General features: G+C 42.0%; 1 protein-coding gene across 1 annotated transcript; it reads right to left on the bottom strand.

The window, feature by feature from the left end:
- Window positions 1-1806: 1806 nt before the first annotated feature.
- On the bottom strand, window positions 1807-17684 carry CD8B (CD8 subunit beta). The gene is made up of 6 exons (XM_083186210.1): window positions 17621-17684; window positions 16834-17199; window positions 14935-15024; window positions 11192-11284; window positions 7332-7368; window positions 1807-1961 (listed from the first exon to the last, which is right to left on the bottom strand). Exons 1-6 carry the CDS (start codon window positions 17682-17684, stop codon window positions 1949-1951), a joined length of 663 nt encoding a protein of 220 aa, XP_083042336.1. The 3' UTR covers window positions 1807-1948.
- Between the last annotated feature and the right edge of the window lie 251 nt (window positions 17685-17935).

Raw genomic sequence — 17935 nt, 5'->3', positions numbered from 1 at the left:
TTATAACTGTTGAATTTATATTAATGTAGTATTTTTATATTTGACAATTATTTTATATAACTGACTTCTTGTTTATATGTAAGATACTGGAAAGGGACAGCCTGGGCATAAAGAGGATTTGCGAGGGCAATAACTCGCATTAAGCTATTAATTATAAACAATATTAAGCATCAGAATTTTTACACAGTTGGAAATTTTTCATTTAGATTAAATTGTGTTTATTCGCAGAGAAAATGGCATTTGCAATATTAACAAAATACTGTTGGGGCGTAATTGAATTTATATTGCGACGGAAAACAGTAATTCCACTACTGAAAATGATCTCAGTGGACCAATCATATAAAATTCTCAAAAATATTCATCAATTTCTGAAATAGCAAACACTTTTCTATTTCATTATTTAGACAAAGAAGCAATTTATTTGTACAATTTGTTAACATCTTTTACAGTAGTAAATAGTGGAAAGATCTAAAGAGCAATTTTCTGAGATGAGCTTATAGCTTTGTATTCATACAAACCTGCGATCAATGGCGTCAATAGCTAAATGGGGGGGTTGCGGCCCACACCCAGTTGTCACCCTCAAAGGGTGTCAGGACATACCACTGGAGTGAGGATAACTGGGGTCCCCGTGAGGCCACACCCTCTTTAAATTAGACCACACCCTCTGTTTGAGTGGATGTGCCTCCGACGTAGCAGGGGTGATAAGTGCACATCGGATCGATTATGTCTATTTAGACAATCACAGGGTCAACTACTATTGTCGACTGCCACTAGTAAGACGCCTTAACATAGTCAACAGTGTCTAGATCAACAGTACAGAAGATCGACGTAAGCAAAAAGTCGACAGGAACTTTGTCGAGACTGACAAGGTCGACCGTGATTTTTTGGCTTTAACTGACTTGTTCATACTTTACTATCCCAGTGGACAAAGAGGGAGATTAAAATAGTGTACCGAGTGCAGTGAGTCACCAACCCGAAGCATGGTGAGCATAGTGTCCATGTCAATCTATGTCAACATAGACACAAAAACAGAAAGAAAAAACTAAAAACTTTTGACAACCTTGTAACTGTTGACCAAGTTCCTGTCGATCTTTTGCTTTCGTCGATCCTTTGCTACTGTCAATCTAGACGATGTTGACTATATTTAAGCATCTAACTAGACGCATTCGACCATTAGTGGTCAACGACGTGATTGTCAATCTAGACATGGTCGATACGCTATGCCATAACCAAAAGCGGTGGTAAAGTACCACTTCTAATAAGAGGTGAAGTTAGACCACATGGGGCCCTAGGCAGGACAACAGTTTTGGGCCTTCCTCCCTCAAACAATCCATAGCAATATATTTTTGCTACTGATTGCAGGTGGCATTGATAGAGGACCTTGGTGTGTGCACACTCTACCAATTGAATGGCCAATATATCTTTATGGGGCCCTTGGGATCTGCTGGGCCCTAGGCCGGCACCTAGGCACCTTGTCTAAAATCTGCATCTGCTTCTCATAGGATACCACAAGAGAAATGATTTGTTCTATTTAACAACTTTTGTGGGTGGTCAGTGTTGGATGAGACTGATCAGAGAGTGGATTAATCTGTAACATGTTTGTACTGTGCAGGTGGTTGGAAGATGGTGGAACGCACAAACCAAGTAATCATCATCTTCTGACGTATAACATGCACAATAATGAGCAGCCCGATACATTTCTTTGAGTTCTTCTCCTGACTGGCACAGCGTGGTTGGTAAGTCCAGAATTGTCCCAGCATTGTTTTCTTTTTATTTATATAGACAAGTGGTTTTTTTCTTTTGGCCTCCATACAGGTCATGTTCTGGAGCGTAAATCATATATAATGTCATATATACATATAAATATATACATATATTGTCATCACCAGAGTCCATATTGTGACAATCATTTGCTGTAAATCTTCAGGAAACACAATGATATGTTTTCTTATTTTGGAGAGCTGAAATTAAAAGAACAAAACTGGTCAATCACCCAATCAATCAATCATGTACATTTTCATATCTGCTATCTATAACAGAATCTGACAGGTGTGCATATCATTTCAATGCTAATTTGTTTATTTTGCGGCAAAGAAGCCTGTTGCTCTGGTTAATGATCTGAATTTAGGGTAGGCAGCTGTCATGTTGAGCATGGTGAATGACTGGTGTACTTTACTCTGGTAAGGAATAAAGTACATACCTTCAAAATTAACAAATATGGTAACTGCCATGTTTTTTTTTTTTTTAAGATGTTATTTGGTAATATACACATTTTAGAATATTTATTTTTCTCATGTATAGATAACCATGCTGACCAATTCAGGTACATCATAGTTTTATTTGTTATTAAAAATGCTAGGAAAAAATTTAAGAATATTTTTTTTTATTTGCCTTGAGAGTCAAAAAGTTGCAATTTTAAAAGATGATTTTTTTCCTTTCATTTTTAATAAACTGGGAACCTAAACACTTGCAAATTTTGTTGAAAATTTGTATTGTATTAAGGACTTTACCCTTATTATACAAATAGATGAAAAACTCAAGAAATTCAGTATATAACATTCATGATAAAAAAAAATGAATTCTAAAATAAAGTAACAGTAGATAGTAGTGATGGGTGAATAATTGCGCAATAAAACCTTAATGCAGCAATTGTCGACAAACCATCAGTATAACACCCAAAAAAAAAAAATCAACAGCATCATGATTTTTTTTTTTAACTTATCTTATAATTAGTTAGAAATGTTTTCAGTCTAAAATAAAAAATGACATAAGGTACAATGCCATTTTACTTTCCATTGACTTATTTTGTATTTTTTGCTTGAAAAAAACATGATGAATTTTTGCTGCTCTCACATCGCAAAATGAAGGTATGCACCGGGACTTTGAAATGGCACAGTACCGGCGCGAACCTGCATTTTTGGGTGTTTTTGCGGTTCACTGACGTCATCCGAGGGTGCAATCGGGGTGGGGGAGTAGGAAGCGCTTAGAGCTGGCTCTGCTCCAAGCGCTGCCTCCTCCATAGTGTGAACGGGAAACGGGTCGCTCGACCTGTTTAACCCGTTAACACCACCAAACAACACGGCAATGAATCAGTAAGAACTCTGCTTTCTTACCGGTTCTTATTGCCTTGGTACTACCTGTTTAAGGGACACGGTAACGTCTTTTGAATCACTCTAATTACTGGGTCAAACCAGCTTGTACCTGGTAATTAGCAGTGATGTGTCAGTGAACATGACCCTATAAAGTAATATTGTGCAGTTTTTCCAGGACCACAAGTGTCAGAGTGCCGTTATTCCTGGAACAAGAGTTCTTTTGTTCTGCGGCCAGAAGTACAGTACACATGATCCATTTCTCTGGGACCAGAAATACTTGTGTGCCATTTACCTGGTACCAGAAGTGCTGGTGTAACATTGGTTCTTTATCAGGAATATCAGCGTGTCATTGATCTGGGACCATAAATGTCAGTGTGCCATTGTTCTAGGACACTGGCGTAACTATAAGGCCGCAGCCCCCGCGGTGGCGGGGAGGCGCCGGGGGTCTGCGGGCGCTATTTTTTCTCCGCCAGCTCCCCACTGCTTGTGGGTGCAGCGGGGAGCTGGCAGGGGGGTCCGTGCGGCGCGGAGGTACCTGTATTCAGGGAGAGCCTGGAGGTCCCTGCGCCGCTGAGTATGATGTTGCCGCCGCCGGGGTCCCTGCAGTGAAGTGGAAATAACACGCTATCTCCGCCGGAGATAGCGCGTTATTTCCACTTCACTGCAGGGACCCCGGCAAGCAACATCATACTCAGCGGCGCAGGCGCAGGGACCTTCAGGCTCTCCCTGAATACAGGTACCTCCGCGCCGCACGGACCCCCCTGCCAGCTCCCCAGGGGGGTCTTTTAACGGGGGGGGCACAGCGAAATTATCGGGGGGGGGGGGGCGGCGAAATTGTCCCGGCGGGGGGGAGCAAAAGTTTTCGTTACGCTACTGGAACCAAAAGTATCAGTATGTCATGGTTCTTAGCCAAAATCTGTTTGTGTGCTATTCATGGGCCCCAGTTTGCTATTGTTCTCTGACTCCAAAAGAGCCAATTGTCAATACAATGGAATGCAGAGCTGATAAGGAACCACCAAACCAGATCCTAGAACTCTACTTGTAGTCTTCACCTGTCCATTTTCAGGAATGAACTTATCGTCATAAAAATGGAACCTATATATTTTCCTAAGACTCCGTATTCAATGAATATAAATCAGGCTTCATGAATATTAGGAAGTGCTTAGCACATGTATAGGTTGAGTATACAGGTAAGTAATTTATCTGTGTATAGGTGACTCATAAAGATTAGGAAGGTTTTGTATTAAGGGATCAAATGCATTCAAAATTTCTGCATTATACTAAAAAGGTGTGGAAATTTGGTCTTCTGGATGGTCAACTGCTGACTAGAAAATTATTAATTTCAGCTCAACCCAAAAACAATGGGGTCTCTATCTAACATATATGACACCAAAATGGCACTGAATATATTCCATTGACATATATGTGAAACTAATGAATTGATCCACACATGTCCATCTTTCAGATAAAATAAATTAATACAAAAGAAAAAAAAGAAAAAAAAATCAAATACAATATCCACCCCAAAAAAAGAAAATTAGGAGAAGCTGCAACTGCACACTAAGGGGTGTATTCAATCTGAGGGTGACGGCAGTTGAGCTTGCTCAACCGCAGTGACCCAGTCCCGTTCTCGGTCAGCTCAAACGAGAACATGCAGACGGGATTCAATGTCCTGCATGCCGGGGAGCAAAAAGGGGGCATGGCCGCGAGTTGCGGCCGGGAAGAGGCGAGCTGCAGCCGGCAGTTCGTCACTTCCCGGCCGTTCTCGGCAGAACAAGCCCGACAGCTAGTAATGTTGTGCTCGTTCTGACGAGAAACCCTGCTCAATGCTGTTGGGGAAGACAGCATTGAATAGGGCCCGGCGAGCATCTCCCCTATGGGAGATGCTTGCCGGGGATTGAATATCCCCCTTAGGGGGCTATGCAATATGGGATCATGGCTGTCGTTCCCCCCCATTTGTGGTCAGCTTGACCGCATAACGACAGACGGGATTCAATGTCCCGCCTTCCGAAGGGGCCGTGGCCGTGAAAACGGCCGTGGATTGTCGATCTGCGGCCCGGATAACGACAATCCACGGCTGTTATCGGCAGAACGGGCCCGACAGCTTCTGAAGTCAGGCCCGTTCTGCCATGATCCCGCATCAATGCTGTCGTTAATAACAGCGTTGAATAGGGATCCGCCGCTATTTCCCACGTCGGAAATAGCAGCGGAACATTGCATACCCCCCTTAGACTTAATATTCACTTGCATTGAAGAAAAAAAAAGAAGAAAAAGCATAAATATCAGTGCAGAACCAATGCGATTCCATCCAAACGGAGAAATCGGTCAATAAAACGTATTATTATTATTATTATTATCGTTATTATTACTTTACATTTTCTGCATTCACAGAATATCATACCTTTTCCAGGTACCTTTCAGACATATTGCATATCAATGGCTTTCATTCAAGTTGTATTAGTATCATTTTTATAATTCTCAAGCAAATCTCATTGATTTACAGTCTTTTTTTGCTAACGTAATTCTAATCTGAATTTGTTATAATTATTGAAATCATTATAATTTTGTTAATTGATTTTTTTTTATTCAACCCATTCTGAATCTATTTAAATAATTTTTAGAACAATTTTTAGAACATTTTTTTCACCAAAATCATTTAAGACATAATTTATTTACAATAAACAACCAAAACAAAACCTGAATATCATTAAATATTTTCCTTAATATTTAATCCGATCAAAATAATACAAATTAGTGAACGGGATCAAAAAAATACACAATATCAAATTGTTTAATACAACTTTATATTTAATAGTATAATTTTAAATTGTAAAATAAAAAAATATTAAAACTATATAATTTATTTTAAAATGTTATTCAAAAATGGATCCAGATAAATGTATTATAAAAGCCAATTGAATGTATTTAAATGTATTAATTTAAACCCTTTACAAATTAACAATTGTAGTTAATAATTTCTACATGTATCAAGTTTGATAACACCACTGCCTGTGCATTTTAAAATGGATGGATCAGTTATAGACCTGCCAAAATGTTCCAACAAATTTATCAGAGCTCTATTTTTTTTTTTCATTTTGAAATATTTTTTGGATTATAATGTACCATCAACTAAAATATTCAAATTTTTAACAAAATAAAATTGCTGGTGAATTGTTCAGCACCATATGGAATTTATCTTGCTCTTGTACTGAACCACTGGGAAAATGAAGTGTATATAAGGAGCAGATGCCATTTTTCTGAAGACCTGCACATCTACAGTAGTCTACAGTACTGTGGATGCTTGTAAAGAGGAGGGAGACCTCGAGCAGACTGCACACAAGCCCACTTCAATCTCGTGGTGACCAAGCTCTCTATTAAGTGACAATATATGAGCGAGTCAGACACGAGGAACTATCCAGTGGTACACCTCCGGTATTTATTATAATCCCGGACAGCGAATCCAGCCTTTCTGCAGGATCTCACTTTCCGTCACCTAAGGACGTCATCACAACGTCAAAAAAAGTTTTTCTAAAAACTCTTCACATATCTGCTAAAGCTCAGGAAACTCGAGTCTATCACCCCTGAGGAAGTCGTGCAGCGTCGAAACGCGTTGGGTCTCGACTCACCTGAAATCCATGTACCAAAAATGTACAATCAATGTTGTCAATTGTGTCTGACATCGACTACACCATTTATGTTTTAATAAAGCCATTTTACAAATTGTAAAAATCTGTACCTTACTGTTGCACAAATACACTAAGGTGGAGGTTTCTTAATAGCGCTCTCTATATCTCTTTCTCGTGCACATATCCATCGTTACTGTCCTCCACTAACAGGGAGGTCTTATAGAGTAGCTGCTTATAATAGCGCAAACGAAGGTCTTTCTCATATATATATATATATATATATATATATATATATATATATATAAAAATATATATATATATATATATATATATATATATATATATATATATATATATATATATGCAGTTTTAAGGGAATTTAAAAGATCCTTGGAGAATTTGCTAACTTTGGGGAAGTCCCTTGCTCCTATCTTAGCGATATTTTAAGGAAAAAAAAAAACAAAAAGCTGATTTAATCAAGATCCTGGTATAATTTAACACACTGTAGATAAGATGTTTGTTGTTGCTATGTGGTTTTGATGTGGTTACACTAACGGTTATCTCTACAATCTCACAGCATGTTGCCACCACAATCAAACACAAACATACTTACTACTTTCTGAAGTACTTGTGAGTTCTCCTGTATACACCTAGTACAGGGAATAAAACATTCTTAGTTTGTTTGTAAAGAAAGATTCAAGTTTTTAACAAAAAGTTTTTTTTTATTGGCGATGGAAATACTGTACAGTTTTATTTTTGTGAAGATCTTCTACTGTATAGCAATATGCACATGTATACTATACAGTGCATTTTATTCTGTGTGTTAATTGTAATTCCTAGTATCTGCTCTCATTGCACGATTTATACATTAAGCCTGTGGACTTCACTGCCTCGGGCATTCCGGAAGAGTCGGTTTATTTGGATGAACAATGAAGATGAGTTTTCATGCACAAGATTTATGTGTTCACAATAGATAGTATATCAGGGTGTTGTAGACCATGTAGTATGCAGAAAGTGTACAATATAACCTCATTCAAAGTTGGACATAAATGCAAGTTGCATCTCTTTTGTTCCTCCCAACTCTCTCATTTTAATTAATGCACATGAGCATGACTCCCTGTGCCACGGGCCAGAGGATAGACCGGTAGATGTGGCCAAAGTGCAGAAAGGGTATGTCGCCACAAATTACATCCCTGATGACTATCTAAAAGGTGCATCTGTATGGAGGGTAGTAACATAAGAATACTCAAAACCTAGTGCAAGTTGCTAATGATGACACCCATGGGTTGTCTCTTATTCTACAGATGATTATTGGAAACAGGGGTGTTTGTCACTCGCACAGGATTTTCTTCCTATAAAAAGGAAAGGTTGGACCCCCCAGATGTAATACAATATGTGGCTACAATGGGATAGGGGAGGTGTGCTACCACTGGACAACAAATATGATACAGCAACATTTTCAAGAAGAAAAGGAGAGAAAGGGTTGTCACTAGTGTGGTGCAGCTTAGAAAATTTGTTACAATAAAATGTAACCTTTATTTATTATTTTAAAATACTTGCGAAATATAAAACACACATAAGACAAGAGAATATATAGAGGTGACTTGACAAAGATTGAATAGGTGTGTTTAAAATTCGGTGGCTTCCTGGCAACGCATTTGTAACTGAAATAGGTATCAGTATGTTTTCCCAACAGGTTTCATATTGACACTATAATGAAGAGAAAGTTTTGTACTGGTATTGTACTCAAAATATTGTCACATTAAACTGTTTGAAGTGCTGCCTTTCTGTTACTTATGTCGCCACTGCTATAGCACCGTTTAGTTATATATCACAGTTTGTCCTCAGAATATTTCACTGGAATTGCAACAATAGATATGTTGCAACTAAGTGTCTGGAAGGTCGTGACAGTTGTGGCAGCCCCACCAATATAGTGTGGAATGTGATAGTTTCAGGGGATGGTTTAGTGGCTTATTATGGCAATGCTGTAATACTCAGGGTAGTACCCCTGTGTGTTATGTAGGTTATACGTTTTTACAGGCAGTTTGGGGGGATGGTATGACGGCTTACTGTTGTAAGACCCTGATATCCAAGGTTATGCCCCAATGTACTATGGGTGCCGGACGGGTTCCCGACAGTCGGGATCCCGACAGTCATTTACCCGACTTCGGGATCCCGACTTTCAAAACAGCGACAGCCAGGTGCCCGACGGCCACCCGCTATTTTCCCTCGTGGGGGTCCATGACCCCCATAGAGGGAGAATAGAATAGGTGGCTCGCGTAGCATGGAGAGCGCAGCGAGCCCGCAAGGGGCTTTTTTGCTCTCGCCATGCTGTCTGACTCCGGGCAGTCGGGATCCCGACGTCAGGATAATGACCGTCGGGATCCCGACTGTCGGAGTCCCATACCACACCCATGTACTATACACTTTGTATGTTAATACAGACAGATTGTCATACAGTGTTTTATACTGTTGTTTTACACACACACACACTTGGAAATACACCTGAAAATCGGTTCCGCTGGTCACGTGTTACCACAGAATCAGGATTTAATCAGCGTCGTTATGAGGGTATTCATGTTATAAAATTGAAATAATTATAATCTGCTTCTGAAATAAATAAATAAATAAATAAATAATCCCTATAATGGTCACAGCTCTGTGGCTGTACAGGGAAAATTAGATTTAACATCAGGTCACATGCTTCCAGAGGCATAGGTGATTGAATAGTAAGTATGTGTGATAGGTGCTATCCTGGACAGACACTTATTCAATTTTTATATAGTGTCTCTGCCAGGTGCTTGTAAACGTATAGGATCAGTGGTGGTACAAGAGGTATAGCAGATACCCTATGTAGGGATTTTAGTAACAACCTGTGGAAAAATACAGTTCAAAATGCATTCCTATCACACGTACACTGTATGACAATCTGTCTGTATTAACATACATGATAAAACCTGTTGGGAAAACATACTGATACCTATTTCAGTTACAAATGCGTTGCCAGGAAGCCACCGAATTTTAAACACACCTATTCAATCTTTGTCAAGTCACCTCTATATATTCTCTTGACTTATGTGTGTTTTATATTTCACAAGTATTTTAAAATAATAAATAAAGGTTAAATTTTATTGTAACAAATTTTGTAACAAACATTTTTATGAACATGGATTTGAATCACGAGCAGTCCTTACCTGGTGTACAGAGGATTCAAAGAAACCTTTTGGTGCACATAGGGCCTCATTCTAAGGTGAATGTCAGGCTGAGGGGTGAGTCTTCAGGCTAAAGAGGATCTATTATATAGAAAGTGTCCAGTTGGACACTGAAGGGACACAACCCTGTAAAGAAACCTTTATGGGCATATAGGGCCTTTATTGAAGGTCGGTGTTGTGAAAATACACCAACTACAGTACCACTGGACACAGGATTTCATACATTCTAATGGGATTTCTATTTTTTTTTAGAGTTTGATCATCAGGAGTGGAGGAGATCATTAACCCTATATAGGATAGTGCTTTCTGGGCCGATTCATTTCTGTGTTTGTTTATACCAGATAATATCTACACTTTTAGTAATGAATACGGACTGTGTGCTGTGTGTTTGTACTCACAGGGATGCCACGACTATTGCTAATTTCCTGTCCCACCTGCTTCTGTTATACCCCTTTCACACCAGAAAATGCAGGGACCCACCCAAGAATATTACCCAGGGATCATGCCGGGGCATTCCCGAGTTGGCCCCGTTCACACCAGAAAAGTACCTGCATTTTCTAGTATCAGAAGGAGACGGGAAGGAGGTGGACAGGATTCAGGAGGCGGGCAGGATTTAGGAGGCAGGCAGGGAGTGGGATGGCGGCGGAGGCGGTGGACAGAACTCACCCCGGGTTGCTGGTCCTTGGTGCAGGTCGGGGATCGCCACAGGCGGCAGGCGCAGATGACAGGTTAGACGGTGGGCACAAATGCCGCTGCAGTGAGGCAGCCGGAGAGCTGCATCATCTTCATACGCTACCTGTCCTATCATCTGCGCCCGCAGCCTGTGTGGATCCTCGGCCTGACTGCCCGCACCGAGGACCGGCAACCCGGGTGAATATTCGTACCCCTTTCACACCGGCCAGAACCCAGGAGCAAGCCTGCTGGCTAGCAGGGTTGAAATCCTGGCAAATTTTCCTAGGATTTTGGCCCAGGAACTTTTCACACCACTGCTAGTCGCGAGTTGTTCCCGGGCCCAACCCGGGAATTTAGGCTGGTGTGAGAGGGGTATTTCTAGCATATATAGGGATCCAAATTTGCAACCTTTGCAGATTTTTACAAGTCTACATAAAGCAGGGAGCACAATGTGATCTTTTATTTTCCTGGGATGGCATTTCGCATTTGCACTTTGTGACCAATCCTTAATAAGATCCACAGCTTGACAAAATCAGCTTGTATCCAAATGTAATTCAAATGAAAGAGAAAATAGGAAACGATAGCTTACGGTGTGTATGAGATACCAGGAAGTACAGGCCTATCAGGAGGATAACCGCACACCCTGCCAGAGGGGCCCAGATAGCGCTGCTGCAGACCAGACCTAAATGAATATAACAGACGTCAGAATGTGTCAGTGTGTTAAAGATAATGTATACAATTCAATGACATCATAAAGATGACGAGTAAACATGGTTTCTCAGATCTCATCTGTCTTATAATTAAAAGTTACTAAACATTGAAACTTTAAGTTTCTCTGCTTCTCTGGAGCAACAGGGCTGAATATTTACAGGAAAGTGCAGCAACATTGTTCCAACAAAGTAAAAACAATAGTTGTATCTGTCTCAGGGCCGTCTTAACGCATGGGCTTAATGGGCAGTTGCCCTAGGGCCCCACAGCGTTAAGGGCCCAAAGCCTTCCAACCCCCCCCCCCTCCGGCCGCAACACCAAGGCCGGCTCCCCACCCCTGATTGCAGACCCGGCCCTGGCATTCACAAGACAGTCTGTCACTGTCACAGACAGTGTCACAGTAACAACATAGTGTGTGGTGTGCGGTGCCCGGGTGCCGCCGTTACCCAACAGCTACCGCACGCACCGCACAGCATTACTGGGACTTGGAGTATGGGAGGAGACGCTGTTACGCAGTGGCCGCCTCCCCGCCATTGGATAGCGCGGCCGCCGCGTGACCGCGACCCCTCCCACTCTCCCAGTAATCCTGTGCAGGGCGGGCGCAGTCGGCAACGTGACCAAGGTGTCAGAAGACGGGCTGCAGGCTGCTTCTACTGCCCTGGCCCCTGCCCAGTGCCCTGCCCTGCCCTGTGGCACCTGCTGATGTGCGCTCACGCTGTGCACCTTTAGGCTCCACTGCAGCACCACGCGACGCGGCTCCCGGCACCCTGACCCTTCCGACCTCATGTGAGTGAGAGTGTGGCTTCTGCCCTCTTATACACACACACTCACCCACACGTGTGTGTGGGTGTATATGTAATATGAATATATATATATACACACACACACACACATATATATATATATATATATATATATATATATATATTATATCCTGGCTCCACGGACCTTAAAAATTAAATGTACAGTAAGCAGCTGCTGCTGCCAGCTTGGCCTTTATTGTATGTGTATAAATATATACAGAATGCATAGACATGGGGGGGGGGGGGGGTATACATATATACAGAATGCATAGACATGGGGGGGGGGGGGGGCCACTGCACCTCTTTGCCCGGGGGCCCATAATGCTGTTAAGATGGCCCTGATCTGTCTGCAATGCTAAAATGAGGACAGGGAGAGCCCACAATATTCTTATATAACTTTCAACTGTTTAGGCTCTAGTGGAGGTAGTTAGGGTTAGCCTGTGGGGAGGGGAATGCTAGTGCTAGGCTACAGTAAAGGGAAGGTTAGGGTTAAGCATTTAGAAGGAAGGGTGAGAATTAAAAAATTCTCCTGACTGTTGTGCAGGTCTGATATGCAACTATAGGAAAAGTTTGGTTATTTCTGCCAAAGGAGGGTCAACTAGTTATTAAAACCAAGGGTTCACATACTTTGTCCACCCTGCACTTTGAATGTTTACATGGTGTGTTCAATAAAATCATGAGAACATATAATTGTTTGTGTGGTATTAGTTTAAGCAGACTGTGTTTGTCTATTGTTGTGACTTAGATGAAGATCAGAACACATTTTATGACCAATTTATGCAGAAATCCAGGTAATTCCAAAGGGTTCACATACTTTTTCTTGTAACTGTAAATCACATTAGATTAAACTAATCTAATGGTTTTTACCTATGGGCTGCAGCCCCCCGAGGTAGGATCCGCCACTGTAGTGAAGCCAGATGCAGTCTATGAGACTGCACTGGCTTCACTGTGACTGGCAGGGACTTCCTGTTGGAAGTCCAACCTGCCAGTCACCGAGGCAGTCCCATTGGGAAGTGTTCCCTTCCTCTGGGATGCCTCTCTATGCGCAACTGCCCCCCAAAAATGGGTTCTGCACATGCGCAATACTGCTGAGGATACCCCACATGCGCCAGACCCAGAACCGTATATCATTCTACTGGTCTGCTCCTGAAGCAGCCCCATAGAAACTGGGTCCAGTGCATGCACAGTACCGTTGCGCTGGTCCCACAACAGTAATCTTGATTCAGGCCAAGATGGTGGCGGCAGGGTCCAGTAGTTGTTGCACTGGAGGCGGGGGGCGGGCAGCATCGCGGCAGCCCCTCTCCTCCACCACCGAGGTAGGAGCCACCACTGCTTATATCTGAGCTACACAGCTGGATATATATAGGAATAAGGGGCAGCAATATATTATATGTATCTGTATGTGGCTGGTTCACCATTTCTGCCTTTATGGGAAATTTTTTCAGTTGTTAATACCCTGAAATTGTGTTTTTATAATCTGCTAAACCAGTGGTTCCCAAACTGAGTGCCTAGGCACCCTGGTGTGCCTCAGGACTCTTGTAGAGGTACCTTGGGTTGGTAGTCCAGGACCAACTCAAATGATTTTTGTTCATAGTAATAGGAAAAACCAGTGCTGGTGGCTGCCAATCATAATTTATATAGACAAACAGAAGTGAATCCTGTCCATCACCACATAACTGAAACTAAGAATGACATATAATCAAAAATTGCCGGCGTATAAGACGACTTTTTACCCCTGGAAAAAATGCCTCCAAGTGGGGGGGTCATCTTATACGCAGGGTTAATGGAGGCGGGCGTGGGGATCAGCTATATGACCCCCACACCCACAGTACACGTGCAGCGGGGATGGAAGCGGCGGCGAACTGAGCGGTGATTTAAATCTGGCGCCGCTGAGGCCGCCAATCCAAAGCGCCGCTCTCGGCGGTTTGAATCTCCCGCTATTCAGGAGCCAATCAGGGCTCCCGAGATGGGAGCCAATGGCAGATGGCTGCGGCGAGCCAATCAGCACTCGCCGCGCCCTACTCGGCCTCGCCCCTGGCGTCTGACGTCAGACGCCGCCGGGAGGGTGAGGAAGGAAGTCCCCCAGCTGAGGAGCAACAGGACGCCGAAAGCCGCCGGAGGACGGCGCAGAAGACTGTGGCGGGGAGAAGAGCTCCTGCGGCCGCTGAAGAGGCCAGAAGATACTGGGATCAAGAAAGAAGATCTCTGGCGCCTTCTGCAGGAAGAGGAGAAGCAGCGCCGCCGCTGGCCAGGACAGGCCAGTGGCAGAAGATGGGGGCTGGATCCGGAGAGGCCAGCAGGGGTGGAAAGCAGAAGAGCTGACAAAGCTCCCCCCTGCAGCCTCTCCCAACAGCAGGTAAGCGACCCCAGGCCACCTACCCCTCCCTAGACCACCGGGTGATCGGGCACTAGGCCCGTGGGTACAGATCGAGCCCCTCCGGCCTGTGGGCATGATAGTCGGGCCCTCTCGGACCGTGGGCATTTCATTCCCTCCTGGCCCTTTTTGTTGGGGGTCGTCTTATACGGCCGGTCGTCTTATACACCGGCAAATACGGTAAATGTAATAATTTTTTTTCTAATTTTGTCAATAAGAAACCTTTGGTCTAGTGATGCATTGAAAAAAGAATCCTTTTCTCTACGGTGATATTATTCAAAAAAGTTTGTGAGCTACTGCACTAAACTCATCATCTACTCTGTCTTCTGTAACAAAAAAGACAATGAAAAAGTTTGGTAACATAGAAACACAGACTTTGATGGCAGATTTAACCACTTGACCCATCTAGTATTTTGAAACCTAGATATATTCATTTATATTGCCTACCTGTTGTCTTTAGCTTTGGCGTGTTCTGCTTCTTGCAATTGCATGGTGGCTTCTTTGCTGTTGGTCTTACGGTGGTAGGTAGAGTTTCAACTGTAAAAATATAGAATAATAAAAAAAAACTATACTGCAGAGGATATGAGTACTTCTTTGTAAGCAATTACTCACAGGCTTAATCCGAACACATCGATCAGTTACATTGCTTAGTACAGTTGGCCACACATGGCAGTTACGTTGGTCAACGTGGAACCAGGTAGATCAAATTGGCTTCAATTATCTTCTAGCGTATCTTCTGACAATCAAGGAGGGTCAACAGTGATTTGCAACCATTACAGAATGCAGATATCACATCTGTATGTTATTAGGGAATACCAATAATAGGGCTCCAAAGTATGCTGACAATTAAAATAATGGTCAGTGGACTCACATTCTGTGATTAGGTTCAACACTTGATGTTTAATGTATGGGCCCAGTTTATATCTCATTTAAATTTTCAATTATCCCCAAGTCACTAGATTCTGAAGTGAATGATATATTATATACAGAACCAGCGCAACCTTTAGGCTAACTAAAATGATTACCTAGAGCTCCAACAAGTAATCTGTGCTATGCAGAATATCACTATGACGTCACACTTTTTTGACCAATACACAAATAAACATGAAGAGAACAAACAAAAAGCATATTTAAATGTATATTTTCATCCGGATGCAATCAAAGACTCATTTAAGACTAGAGGAAAGAAGATTTTGTACCCTTAAAGGAAAAAACTTTTTTACGGTCAGGGCAGTAAAATTGTGGAACTCACTTTCTGGAGAAGTAGTGTCGGCAGAGACAATACATTATTTTAAAATAAGTTTGGACAATCATCTATCGGGCAAAACATCAAGGGTTACAAATAACAATTAAAATCTGTATATAGTTATATAAAGGATGAAGCAAATAGATCATGTATTTTAGAAACGAGGGTTGAACTTGATGGACATCTTTTTTCAGCTTTAACATATGTAACTATGGGGGTTATTCTAGTTCACTCTTTCTGACAAAATCCTTCTTAGATGGACAAAACTATGTGCACTGCAGGGGGGCAGATGTAACATGTGCAGAGAGAATTAGATTTGGGTGGGGTTTTACTTCAAAGTGAGATCTATATTGCAGTGTAAACATAAAGCAGTCAGTATTTACTCCGCACAGAAACAAAATAACTCACCCAAATCTAATTCTCTCTGCACATTTTACATCTGCCCCCCTGCAGTGCACATGAAGGATATTGTCAGAAAGAGTGAACTAGAATAAGGCCCTATGTAACTATGTTAATCAATGTTGTGTTTTAGGGGCTAAATCAAAAGGGATGCAGTCAAAATTTCGACTGGGTCAAAATACTGACAAGGACAAAATCCCGACAAGGTCAAAATACCGACTTATAGAATGTACAGGTGAAACAGTCAACATGACTTTCGGTCGACAGGTTGCGAGGTCGACATGGTTTTTTTCACTGTGTGTGTATATGTTCTGTGTGTACAGTATATGTTCTACATATGTGTCTGTGTTCTAAGCTTGTGTGTCTATATATTCATCTGTATGTGTTTCATGTAGTGTGTGTATACATACACACGCACGTGCATAGAAGGAAACCCCCCTATGAATCCTGCATTTGCCCCTACACAGTACCGTATAGATGCGGTCTAGCAGTTTCAGTAGCACATGCAAAATTGACATTACCCTATTTGTAGGCAAGATAGTAATATAATAAAGTGCACTGTGTACAGAAGGGAAATCATTTCTAGACACTTATTAACAAATGCAAACGTTGCATGTTCCACTTCGGATTTAGTTACACACAAACACAAATTAAAAAATTATATTTAAATTCAATGTGTTATTTGCCACAGTCCCACTTACCGGCACTTAATTTCGTCCCATCTCCAAAAGCCCACTTTGAAGCCAGCTCTGCCATACAATAATAGTCTCCATTGTCCGAGAAGTCCAGTCTTGTTATCTTCAAGGTGAATAAATTCTGGAAATTGATTCTTCTTATTCTGAAGCGGCTCTGGTCAATGTTGGCGCCGTAGGAAAATTTGTCCAGTGAGGTCGTAGCACTTATGACGAACTCCAAGTCGCCCTTCGTGTTGCTCTTTCTGTACCAGTAGAGCCGCAGATGGTCTATGTTTTCCCCCTTTATGGTACATGTAATCTCTATATCTTCATGTACTAATTCAGTTATAGAAACTGGCAGCTGAGTTAGGGTTGTAGTAAATGTACGGATCCCTGTGAGGAACAAAAAGAGAAATATTTATCATATAACACAAATAACGCGTATACCCTATATATTATATTATATATATTAGTCTATATATATCTATCTATCTATATATATATATATATATATATATATATATATATATATATATAGCGAAAGAAGAAATCCGGCACTCAACCAAAGTATCAGCTGTACTTGCTCCGGTGCCTTCCCAGGTGCTGGGACCCAATGTAGAAGAATGGCAATAAGGCGTCACTCGGAGACTGCATAAAGGTTCAAAGCTTTATTGTGGTGACCGACACCAGTGTTTCGAGCTTTATGCTCGTCCTCAGGGTACAACTCACAAAGTGAAAATAACCATTATAAATACCCAGCACGGATTCCCGCGCCCGCCAATGTGTCATTAAACTTACCTGATCCAGGTGTTACCACGGAGCCTGTAGCGTGTAGTTAGAGCACTCCCGCGGCTCAGCGTGCTTCCTGGTGACGTCATCATTATGCGCGTCCACCTCTGGAACGCACGCCAGCAACTGGAGCTTCCCCCACTTCCGCATCACTGACCCGCATGGATTCCCCAGACCAGGATTCACCTAAGGGCATAAACAAATGCCAGTAAAGTGACAGTGCGTGCAAATGAGTAAAATACATTATACATTACATCGTGAGGTACTTGTGTATTTTGGCGGCGCCCATCGCATCGCATACCATAACACATACGATGGTATGCGATGCGACGCGATATCG

The sequence above is a fragment of the Crinia signifera genome, chromosome 1 (assembly GCF_055691185.1).
Source record: "Crinia signifera chromosome 1, ASM5569118v1, whole genome shotgun sequence".
Taxonomy (NCBI): Eukaryota; Metazoa; Chordata; class Amphibia; order Anura; family Myobatrachidae; genus Crinia; species Crinia signifera.
The sequence above is the reverse complement of the archived record's forward strand: the minus strand, read 5'-3'. Positions and strand labels throughout refer to the sequence as shown.

Coding starts and splice junctions, on each gene's coding strand:
- CD8B (XM_083186210.1), bottom strand. CDS start 17,684: ATGACGTCACCAGGAAGCACGCTGAGCCGCGGGAGTGCTCTAACTACA. Junction 15,025..16,833: donor TGGGACGAAATTAAGTGCCG/GTAAGTGGGACT, acceptor ATATTTTTACAG/TTGAAACTCTACCTACCACC. Junction 7,369..11,191: donor CCTGGTATCTCATACACACC/GTAAGCTATCGT, acceptor TCCCTGTACTAG/GTGTATACAGGAGAACTCAC.